At 41.4% G+C, this 12,661-nt stretch overlaps 1 protein-coding gene across 2 annotated transcripts in view; it reads right to left on the bottom strand.

Moving 5' to 3' along the window:
• Positions 1-12,661, bottom strand: part of pex5lb (peroxisomal biogenesis factor 5-like b) — a 163,547-nt gene that overhangs the window by 104,781 nt on the left and 46,105 nt on the right. The window contains exon 1 of one of the 2 annotated variants that reach the window (XM_029642036.2): positions 4,349-4,450. The exons of the other annotated variant lie outside the window; for it this stretch is intronic. Within the exon in view, the coding sequence (XP_029497896.2) occupies positions 4,349-4,420 (72 nt within the window). The 5' untranslated portion in view covers positions 4,421-4,450. Of the gene's footprint in view, positions 1-4,348; positions 4,451-12,661 lie in introns of those variants that run through there. 2 annotated transcript variants of the gene reach the window in all.

Genomic DNA, 12,661 nt, shown 5'->3' on the forward strand with positions numbered 1-12,661 from the left:
GAGGCACAATTATGGGGCAGGGTACCATAACATTTCTGCAGTATTGAAGGTTCCCAAGAACACAGTGGCCTCTGACATTTTTAAATGGAAGAAGTTTGGAACCACCAAGACTTCTTAGAGCTGGCCACCCAGCCAAACTGGGCAATCGGGGAGAAGGGAGTGAGGTGACCAAGAACCCAATGGTAACTGACAGAGCTGCAGAGTTTGTCTGTGGAGATGGGAGAACCTTCCAGAAGGACAACCATCGATGCAGCACTCCAACAATCAGATCTTTATGGTACAGTGTTCGGACGGAAGCCACTCCTCAGTAAAAGACGTGACAGCCCACTTGGAGTTTGCCAAAAGGTACCTAAAGGAAACAAGATTCTCTGATCTGATGAAACTAAGACTGAACTCTTTGACCTGAATGCCAAGTGTCACATCTAGAGGAAACCAAGCACCGCTCATCACCTGGCCAATACCATCCCCTCGGTGAAGCATGGTGGTGGCAGAATCATGCTGTGGGGATTTTTTCAGAGGCAGAGACAGGGAGACTAGTCAGGATCGAGGGAAAGACGAGAAGAGCAAAGTACAGAGAGATCCTTGATGAAAACCTGCTCCAGAGCACTCAGGACCTCAGACTGGAGCGAAGGTTCACCTTCCAATAGGACAACAACCCTAGGCCCACAGCCAAGACAATGCAGAAGTGGCTTCTGTCACAGTCTCTGAATGTCCTTGAAGCACCCAGCCGGTGCCTGGACTTGAACCCGAACTAACATCTCTATAGAAACCTGAAAATAGCTGTGCATCGACGCTCACCATCCAGCCTGACAGAGCTTGAGAGGGAAAGACGATCTGAAGAGAAGAATGGGAGAAACTCCCCAAATACAAGTGTGCCACGCTTGTAGTGTCATACAGCCTCGAGTCTTTTTGGGTAATCATTACCAAAGGTGTTTCAGCAAAGTATTGAGTAAAGGGTCTGAATACTTACGTAAATGTGATATTCTATTAAAAATATGTGAACCTGTTTTTGCTTTGTTTATTATAGGGTATTGTGTGGAGATTGATGAGGGGAAAAACTATTTAATTAATTTTAGAAATGTACATTTTTGGGGAAAAAGTGAAGGGGTCCGAATACCTTCTGAATTTGATCTATTATCAAATCACAGAGGAGTAATCGTCCTACTCTTAAAGCTTAACCATGGCCTAATCCCTGGCTGTAAACATTGCCAGTATCACAGACGATCTGTTCTAGTCCCCAAATCTGCTCTGCTTTAGAAATCCTAATTCCCATTAGATGAGATGTATGAAGTCAACTTCAATGTGAATGGCCGGAGACAGTACGTCACCAGGGTCGGGGTTAATTCCATTTAAATTCAATCAATTCAATGCTTTTCAATGAGGACAACTACGGAATTGACTCAATGCGCATAGAGTGGATACACATGGATGAGTGTCAAAATTGTAAACAGCACGTCAGTTTTAGATACATTGACACGGCAGGCACACTTTAGCTAGCAAAATAGGTGAAGAAGTGATTGCTAACTATTGTAAACTATTTTAGCTGGTGTACTAATCATCTTGAATAACTGTGGGGCGAAACAATTCACTTAAATCAGCCACCACAAATCGCTGTGCTAGCAAACACAACAGTTTCTCCAAAACGGCAAGGTAATTCCAGCAATGTTAACTTTTTGATTTTCTAAGCATATTGAAATGGAATTGACTTCAACCCTGGTACCCATATTATTTTAAATGGATGATGAGGAGCGGCATATACGAGTGAAGTACTATGAAAGGAATCTTGTGTTATTGGAAGGAAAGCGACATTGCTCAGGTTAAGAAAAAAGGCTTTATAAATACATTTGATTGATTGATTGATAGCCACTTTCTGTAATATATTTTAATACTGGTTTATGGCTCCAATTCCACAAACATTGGAGCTTCCAAAGATCATAGAGCACAAAAATTACTACAGTTTACCATAGAATAATGCAGTATTTACTAGAGGTTGGTCGATTATGATTTTTCAACACCGATACCGATTATTACCAACCAAAAAAAGCCGATACCGATTAAAATCGGCCGATTTTATATATATTTGAAATAATGAAAGTTACAACAATACTGAATGAACAATTAACACTTATTTTAACTTAATATAATACATCAATAAAATCTATTTAGTCTCAAATAAATAAAGAAACATGTTCAATTTGGTATAAATAATGCAAAAACAGTGTTGGAGAAGAAAGTAAAAGTGCAATATGTGCCATGTAAAAAAGCTAACGTTTAAGTTCCTTGCTCAGAACATATGAAAGCTGGTGGTTCCTTTAAACATGAGTCTTCATAAATCCCAGTTAAGAGGTTTTAGGTTGTAGTTAAAGGAATTATAGGACTTTTTCTCTCTATACCATTTGTATTTCATATACCTTTTTTCTATTGAATGTTCTTATAGGCACTATCGTATTGCCAGCCTAATCGGCCCTGATTCAAATCTGCCATTCCGCTGAAATCGGTCGACCTCTAGTATTTACTATAGAATTCTGTAGTAAACTGCAGTATATTGCAGAAAATATAGTACACTCTGTAGTAGCCCTCAATCACATGTAGTACACTGTAGAATACTATATTAACACTACAGTAAAAAAAACACTAGTTAATATTATAGTAATGACCGCAAAAACACAAGTTTAACTATAGTAATACTACAGTATTTAACTTGCATATACCCTGCCTATTCCCCTCGCACATATCGCAATGTGTGCCCCCCATAAGTGAGAAACCTACATGCCAAGGATAGACCATAGACCAGCACTGGATGGACAAAACCGGGAAGTTTAAGTGGCGAAGATAGTTTATCATCACCTTTGTTGATAATATCAGATAATGTCAGATATGGGCGTGTTCCATTTTAGATTGGCTAGGCATGTCACGCTGAGCACTTTGGTGCTGGACACCAAAATATACTGTAGAACTAACGGAAATGTAAGGGGCGAAACAGTGCATTCAGTGTGCTTCGAGACTGTTACTGGGGGGCAACAAGCACATACATTTCTACCATCGGCATTTAAATAAAACAAGCTACTAAAACACCAAAAGCCTATTTCATTGCATAGTAGAATATATTGACGAGCCAAAATAGAAAAAAAATGTAATTATCCATTTCTGGGGTAAAAAATATAGTATTACTGCATGGGATAACTAAGAGATCAGTTTTGCAAATACAGCATATTCGCGAAAATGAAATGTTGCATTAAAGCTCACTTCACACACAAAATCATATAAAATAAAAACAAGATTGCTTGGATTGGAGCAGAAAAGAAAAGCTAAGCAGCATCTAAGTTTCTCATTTTGATTTTAATTGTTGAAATCATAGTCTGCATGCATGCATGTATAGATATACATATTAGTATTACAATTAGTATTTAGTCTTATCCCATCGCTGCGATTCCTGTACGGACTCGGTAGAGGCAAAGGTCGAGAGCCACGCGTCCTCCGAAACATGACCCTGACAAGCCGCACTGCTTCTTGACACACTGCACGCTTAACCCGGAAGCCAGCCGCACCAATGTGTTGTAGGAAACAACGTACAACTGGCGACCATGTCAGCGTGCAGGCGCACGCCCAGCCACAGGAGTCGCTGGAGCGCGATGGGACAAGGAAATCTCAGCCGGCCAAACCCTCCCCTAACGACGCTGGGCCAATTGTGCCCCACCTCATGGGTCTCCCGAGTCTGTAGTGACACCTCAGGCACTGCGATGCAGTGACTTAGACTGCTGCGCCACTCGGGAGGCCCCTGGGGGTGGTTGAGTTTTAATTAAAAAAATATTACACATGAAGTAATTTCACCCCAGGTTATTTCATGGTTTTAAAATTAACATGTGAAAATGTCATGCATTGTTTTAGAACAGTAATATAAATTAACGATACCAATATTTTTTAGAAGGCCTTGGGTGTATGTTGCAGTTTGTTTTCAGAAATAGAAAGTTGCAGCTGCAGAACAGATGACATTCTCTTTTTACTTTTGATTGTTGTAAAGGGTCTAGACGCAGCTCCAGCTTGCAAAAATAAATGCACATGCAGCCAGCAGCAAGCCAAGTAAATAGGAACAGCATTGGTGATATGTTGGTAGTTGTTTCAAGTCCCAGGGGGGCACTGCAAGAAACACTGCCACTGGCACTGCATTTAACCTTAATTGGTTCACTGCCAGGCTGTATATAAAAATGTGTGCAGAATTCTAAGCCATGCGAGTTGCTTAGCAGACACTGCAAGCCAAAGTAAAGAAATTGAAAAAAGCAGTTGTGTACAGTATACCAAACCAGGAAGTGATTGATTGCTGCTTCCTGTCAGTGGTCGTCATGCCCACCTTGGTTGTCACGGTGAGGAGGGGGTTTCCTTCTGAGGATGCCTTTTTACCCGGAAGCTCCTTCAGCACCATGGCAACAGCCCTTTCCCCTTTTCCCTATAACAGTGAGATCAACAATGACTTGTGTCAGCGGTGATAAATGGTTTCTATTCCACTTCCTCAATTTACCATTTAATGGCCTGTTATAACCATAGATATAGAATTACTAGAAAAAAAAAAAAAAATCTGACTGGCAACTTGCCACCTGTACACCTATCACAGAACATTGACTTGAATGTGAAAGTCCATTCTAGTAATTCAAATTCTATGGTTTTAATTGAACTTATACTGTAGAAGAAAAAAACTGAAAGTGGATGCTGACAATGTCTTTTTATATCAAGGAATTGAATAGGCAGTTTGAAATAACTTAAACAGGTGTTCCACTACAGAAATCTGAATTTAAGTAGATCATTACCTTAAAAGGATTACTTAATATACGGTTTCATGTTCAGATGATGACAAAAAGGCATATAGAGTCTGATAAATGGATGGGTTGCCCCTTTAAACTGAAGACAACCGTGTGAGGGGCAGCATGACATAATCAGAGTTTAATAATCGTACCATAAAATATCAGGGTATCTTGAAATTGACTGACCTTCATGTCTTAAAAGTAACGATTTACTGTCATTTCTCTTTGCTTATTTGAGCTGTTCTTGCGATAATATGGACTTGGTCTTTTACCAAATAGGGCTATCTTCTGTATTCTACCCCTACCTTCTCACAACACAACTGATTGTCGCAAACACATTGAGGAAATGAATTACAGAAATGAATTGAACAAGGCACACATGTTAATTGAAATGCATTCCAGGTGACCACCTCATGAAGCTGGTTGAGAGAATGCCAAGAGTGTGCAAAGCTGTCATCAAGGCAAAGGGTGGCTTTTGCAAATATAAAATATATTTTGAAAAATATATTAAACAAAAAAATATATTTTGTTTAACACTATTTTTGGTTCCTACATGATTCCAGGTGTTATTTCATAATGTCGTCTTCACTATTATTCTACATTGCAGAAAATTGTAAAAATAAAGAAAAAGCCATGAATAAGGTGTCCAAACTTTTGACTGGTACTGTACGTACAGTGCATTCGAAAAGTATTCAGACCTCAACTTTTTCCACATTGTTATGTTACAACCTTATTCTTAAATGAATTAAATTGTTTTTCCCATCAATCTAGACACAATACCCCATTATGACAAAGAAAAAACCTTTAAGACACTGAAATATCACATTAACATAAGTCTTCAGACCCTTTACTCAGAACTTTGTTGAAGCACCTTTGGCAGAGATCCTCTCAAGCTCTGTCAGGTTGGATAGGGAGTGTCGCTGCACAGCTATTTTCAGGTCTCTCCTGACATGTTCGATCGGGTTCAAGTCCGGGGTCTGGCTGGGCCACTCAAGGACATTCAGAGACTTGTCCTGAAGCCACTCCTGTGTTGTCTTGGCTGTGTGCTTAGGGTTGTTGTCCTGATGGAAGGTGAACTTTCACCCCAGTCGGAGGTCCTGAGAGCTCTGGAGAAGGTTTTCATCAAGGATCTCTGTACTTTTCTCAGTTCATCATTCCCTTGATCCTGACTAATATCCCCACAGCATGATGCTGCCACCACACTTCACCGTAGGGATGGTGCCAGGTTTCCTCCAGACTTGACGCTTAGAATTCAGCCAAAGATTTCAAGCTTGGATTCAGACTAGAGAATCTTGTTTCTCATGGTCAGAGCCCTTTAGGTGCCTTTTGGCAAACTCCAAGTGGGGTGTCATGTCATTTTACTGAGGAGTGGCTTCCATCTGGCCACTCTACCATTTAAAAAGCCTAATTGGTGGAGTGCTGCAGAAATGGTTGTCCTTCTGGAATGTTCTGCCATCTTCACAGAGGAACTCTGATTCTTGGTCAACTCCCTGACGCATACCCTACTCTCTGACGATTGCTCAGTTTGGCCGGGGAGGACAGCTCTAGGAAGAGTCTAGGTGGTTCAAAACTTCCATTTAAGAATGATGGGGCCACTGTTCTTGGGTACCAAAACATTTCTGCAGCATTGATGGTCCCCTTCCGCAGATATGGGTCTAAACAATTCTATTCGACCTCATGGTGTGGTTTTTGCTCTGACATACACTTTCAATTGTGGGACCTTATATAGACAACAGGTACAGTGGGCAAAAAAGTATTTAGTCAGCCACCAATTGTGCAAGTTCTCCCACTTAAAAAGATGAGGCCTGTAATTTTCATCATAGGTACACTTCAACTATGACAGACAAAATGAGAAAAAAAATCCAGAAAATCACATTGTAGGATTTTTAATGAATTTATTTGCAAATTATGATGGAAAATAAGTATTTGGTCAATAACAAAAGTTTCTCAGTACTTTGTTATATACCCTTTGTTGGCAATGACAGAGGTCAAACGTTTTCTGTAAGTCTTCACAAGGTTTTCACACACTGTTGCTGGTATTTTGGCCCATTCCTCCATGCAGATCTCCTCTAGAGCAGTGACGTTTTGGGGCTGTTGCTGGTTGTTACGTTCCCCAGTTTATGTGTTGTAGTTTGTGTTTGTGCATGTGTTTATTTCAGGAAATGGCTTCCGGAAATCCTTCAAACAGCTGATTGGTCGACTCCAGCGCTAATTGGAGAGCTGACCCCGCCCCCTCGTCAAGACGCAGCTGTCTCCAATTACACATTCCTTCAGAAGCTATAGAAAAAGCCAGTGTTCTGTTCAAAAGAGAGAGCTTTTTGTAGAGAGATTTTCTGAGATTTTGCTAGAGATTTTGCTGAGAGTTGGTATATTTTGTGAGTTTGTTGCTCAGAGCTTATTTGATGTCGTTTGTTAGTTTGTTTGAAAATGGTTTAATATTCTGTTTCATTTGTTCCCAGGGGGAGAAGGGGAAGGCACCTTGGGAGTGCTTAGGCAAGAGGCCCGCGGGCATACATATACCCGTAGCATATTCGCTGTCTAGGCACACTAGGTAAGACCTGGGTGGACCACCCCCTGTATTTTGGTTAGGGCACCAGGTGGTGCTAAATTAGGTAAGTAGTGGGTAGGCAGGTAAGATAGGAGAGGGGGAGGTTTTGAGATTTACTTTCTTTGCTTTGGTTCCGTCCAGCCCCTTTTCCCTATATTACCGTGTGAAGGAATAAAGTCCTTGTAAACGGTACCACATTCTGTCTGTTGTCATCCTTACTCGCACCTACAGTCCATACCTTTTTCACTTCACGGAGAGTTTAGTTGTAGCAGGGTGTCGCGTTCCCTCTTCATAGAGGCGTGCGTAACATAATGGGGGCTCATCCGGGATTTTTCCATTAAACCCACCGGACCCTGCTGCTCTGAGCTCTCTGTGGTTAGTGATTGAGGTGTGATTGTAGGTTGTGAGTTTGGATGACTTGTTTAGTTAGTGTGTTCAGGAGACTGCATTGTATAAGATGGCTGCATCAGCCATCTCCAAGTTTTTTGAAGCACCTTCTATTGATTGTTTGGGTAGATTTTGTAAAGTAGACCTTGTAGCTATAGCTAACCATTATGGATTTGTTGTCCCTGAGAAAGTCCTAAAGGCTGAGCTATTGGTGCTAGTCAGGGAGGGTTTAGTGAGAGAACGGATTCTCTCATTGCAAGGAGAGGAGACGGGTAGACCTTCTGCTGCCAAGTCAGAGGACAGGGCGGAGGAATCTTTATCTTCTGCCTCGGGTCGTTCAGATGGGACTGCTAGGCTGAAGGTGAGGCTGGCTCGGTTAGAAATGGAGCAAAAAGATAAAGAGAGACAGATGCATTTTGAACTTGAAATTAGGAAAATAGAAGCTGACAAGGAGGTGAGGATCCGACAACTGGAGCTAGATGCTGGCTCCAGTGCGACTCCACAAGCTGCTCATCATCAAGCCCACTTCGATGTGAGTAAAAACATAGCTTTAGTCCCTCCATTCCGAGAGTCGGAAGTTGATTCTTATTTCTTTGCGTTTGAGCGTGTGGCCGCTGCGCTGCATTGGCCACTTGCGGTTTGGCCGCTCCTGTTACAATGTAAATTGTCTGGGAAAGCCCAGGAAGTAGTAGCTGTTCTCTCCCTGGAAGACAGTTTACATTACAATACAGTTAAAACTACCGTGTTGCGGGCTTATGAGTTGGTGCCTGAAGCTTATAGACAGTGCTTCAGGAACCACAAGAAACCCTCTCACCGTACATTTGTTGAATTTGCAAGGGACAAAGAGTCTGCTGACCAGGCGTGGTCTGGACACTTGGGGATCACAAAGACTTATAACCGGGTCCTTCGTCATTTCTTCTGGCCAGGTTTGAAGTCTGATGTGGTCGAATTTTGTAAAACATGTCACATATGTCAACTCACTGGGAAAGTGAATCAAACAGTTCCACGAGCGCCACTCTGCCCGATTCCTGTGGTGGGGGAACCGTTTGAAAGAGTGATAATTGATTGTGTAGGTCCATTGCCGAAAACCAGGTCAGGTAACCAGTTCCTACTAACAATAATGTGCAGTGCTACTCGATACCCAGAGGCTATTCCTCTCCGTACTATAACGGCTAAGACTGTGGTGAAGGCACTGGTGAAGTTCTTCTCTACGTTTGGACTCCCTAAAGTAATCCAAACTGATCAGGGATCCAACTTCATGTCTAAACTGTTTTCAAATGTGTTAAAGACATTGTGTATTTCCCATCAGGTCTCCAGTCCGTATCATTCAGAGAGTCAAGGGGCTCTAGAACGCTGGCATCAGACACTGAAGGCAATGCTACGCAAGTATTGTATGGAAACCAGTACTGATTGGGATGAGGGGGTGCCCTTTGTCCTATTTGCTATAAGGGAAACAATGTCTAGGCACACTAGGTAAGACCTGGGCGGACCACCCCTGTATTTTGGTTAGGGCACCAGGTGGTGCTAAATTAGGTAAGTAGTGGGTAGGCAGGTAAGATAGGAGAGGGGGAGGTTTTGAGATTTACTTTCTTTGCTTTGGTTCCGTCCAGCCCCTTTTCCCTATATTACCGTGTGAAGGAATAAAGTCCTTGTAAACGGTACCACATTCTGTCTGTTGTCATCCTTACTCGCACCTACAGTCCATAACTTTTTCACTTCACGGAGAGTTTAGTTGTAGCAGGGTGTCGCGTTCCCTCTTCATAGAGGCGTGCGTAACACTGGTCAACACAGACTTTCAATTCCCTCCAAAGATTTTCTATGGGGTTGAGATCTGGAGACTGGCTAGGCCACTCCAGGACCTTGAAATGCTTCTTACGAAGCCACTCCTTCATTGGCCGGGCGGTGTGTTTGGGATCATTGTCATGCTGAAAGACCCAGCCACGTTTCATCTTCAATGCCCTTGCTGATGGAAGGAGGTTTTCACTCAAAATCTCACGATACATGGCCCCATTCATTCTTTCCTTTACACGTATCAGTCGTCCTGGTCCCTTTGCAGAAAAACAGCCCCAAAGCATGATGTTTCCACCCCCATGCTTCACAGTAGGTATGGTGTTCTTTGGATGTCCTCCAAACACGACAAGTTGAGTTTTTACCAAAAAGTTATATTTTGGTTTCATCTGACCACACATCTGGCACTGCAGGATTTGAGTCCCTGGTGGCGTAGTGTGTTACTGATGGTAGGCTTTGTTACTTTGGTCCCAGCTCTCTGCAGGTCATTCACTAGGTCCCCCCGTGTGGTTCTGGGATTTTTGCTCACCGTTCTTGTGATCATTTTGACCCCACGGGGTGAGATATTGCGTGGAGCCCCAGATCGAGGGAGATTATCAGTGGTCTTGTATGTCTTCCATTTCCTAATAATTGCTCCCACAGTTGATTCCTTCAAACCAAGCTGCTTACCTATTGCAGATTCAGTCTTCCCAGCCTGGTGCAGGTCTACAATTTTGTTTCTGGTGTCCTTTGACAGCTCTTTGGTCTTGGCCATAGTGGAGTTTGGAGTGTGACTGTTTGAGGTTGTGGACAGGTGTCTTTTATACTGATAACAAGTTCAAACAGGTGCCATTAATACAGGTAACGAGTGGAGGACAGAGGAGCCTCTTAAAGAAGAAGTTACTGGTCTGTGAGAGCCAGAAATCTTGCTTGTTTGTAGGTGACCAAATACTTATTTTCCACCATAATTTGTAAATAAATACATTGTATGATTTTTTAATGTGATTTTGTAGATTTTTTTTCTCTCATTTTGTCTGTCATAGTTGAAGTGTACCTATGATGAAAATTACAGGCCTCTCTCATCTTTTTAAGTGGGAGAACTTGCACAATTGGTGGCTGACTAAATACTTTTTTGCCCCACTGTATGTGCCTTCCCAAATCATGTCCAATCAATTGAATTTACCACAGGTGGACTCCAATCAAGTTGTAGAAACATCAAGGATGATCAATGGAAACAGGATGTACCTGAGCTCAATTTCTAGTGTCATAGTAAAGGGTCTGAACACTTACGTAAATAAGGTGTGTTTGTTTATTTTGTTTGTTTATTTTATATGGGGGTAACATTACCACGCAAAGGTTAAAGGCACAGTGTTGTATTTTGAGAGGTTCTTGAGTAAGCTAAGTAGCCAATAGGCAGAGGGTAGCATAATTTGTCTGGTTCTCTGTAATAATGGTATGGGAATAATAACTATTTTGTAAAGTGTTTTTTTTTATCAAACAAAACATTTTGTCACCCCCTTGTCTGAAGGACAAGTGGATAAACAGGTTAATGTTAAACCCTCCCTAGTCTCATGCAATGTAGGCATTTTACACCAAACATTGGCTGGTACTGTAGGCTGAATAATAGAACAGCTATTTCCACGTAAAATGTTATAGAAAGCATTTTATGGTACGCTAATCTGGTAGGTCTACATTATGATCAAATAGCCACAGTAGCCTAAATGACAACTGTCTAAAACTAACTTAAAGCGGATACAGCCTCAGTGTTCATAGTAAACGCACACTGGAAGTTGCAGAATTTTCACTCAGAAGACAAAGAAATGTGCTTAGTGCCAAACATTTGAGAGAACACTGGTCCAGGTTTCTATTATTACAACTCAATATAGATATGAGTTTTGATGGAAAGATGAAATCAGTCTCCACTACAAGCCTTTGAGTGACAGAGCTAGAATCCTTAACTGCAACAATAACAAATCGTCTCCCTGCCCGTTTCACCCAAAAAGTTAAGGGATGGGGCTGGAGAAATGTAACCACACATTCATAGACAGAGCTATGGGTGCGAGGACTGACCCATCCATTATATCAAATGCATAGTTTTAACAATGTTATGAGGTTTTAACCATGTTATGAGGCATAGTTTTAACCATGTTATGTTGTAAACACCATTTCTGTTGTTTACAAACAATGGAGTAAAACAAGATGATATATTTTGGGTTCTGATGAGGTACCGTTGAAATAAGCTCATGAGGCATTTGTAAATTATATTCTTCAATAATCAATGGGCATATATCATTAATATACAAGTCCTAAAATGGATGTAACAACTAAGGATTCTAGCTTTTGTTGGAATCGGTAGATATTAAAGAAAGGATAGATCAGACGCATAGAATATAAGGAGTGAGTTTTATGTCAGAAGTTAATGGTTTTCTGTAGAAAGACAGATGGCTTTGGAATGTGTTGGGTGGACGGGAGGAGATCAAAGGATTGCTATAGAGGAAGCAGATGGACATCGGTGGATTAGGCGAAGGAGGGTTTTTTAGATTAACTAACTTCTTAGTAATGACTCGGGATGTCGGTTTTGATACGAAAGCCACACTCCCTGCACCTGCACATAATTGGTGTGTTATCACTCATTCCTCTCGCAAGGCATTCTGGGACTTGCAGTCAAAAAGCGTAATTCAACACAACCCAATACAATTACATATGCAAATAAATCTAAAGAAATATCTTTAGATACAGCTCAAAGAATAAACTTAAACATTAACTCAAACACATTAAAGTTACAACAGGGGTTGAGGTCAGAAGGTCAGGTCAGATCCCCTGAAGGGAGTAAAGGGTTTATTATCCTGTTACCCTCTTCCTGTGGAACTACAAGATGTAAGGATTGGAGAGAAGGAGGAGTGTCTAAAGTGGGGTATATATACACACACCTGTGATGGTGAGAAATGTTTTTTGTCTGAATACAGCTGTGTCGACACTTTGGGAAGAATTCAACTTGGTTAAGCTTCTCTAGTGTCCGTGAGTTATTTACTTTAAAAAATAAGAACCTAACACTTTAAAGAGGAAATAGGTATTTTGAAGTAGACACTCCACTTTAGTTATGATAAGGACATTGATCACCGAATGAGTGAATGTGATGCGTAACTAGTCTTGACAACTTACT

This window comes from Oncorhynchus nerka, linkage group LG9b (assembly GCF_034236695.1).
Source record: "Oncorhynchus nerka isolate Pitt River linkage group LG9b, Oner_Uvic_2.0, whole genome shotgun sequence".
NCBI lineage: Eukaryota > Metazoa > Chordata > Actinopteri > Salmoniformes > Salmonidae > Oncorhynchus > Oncorhynchus nerka.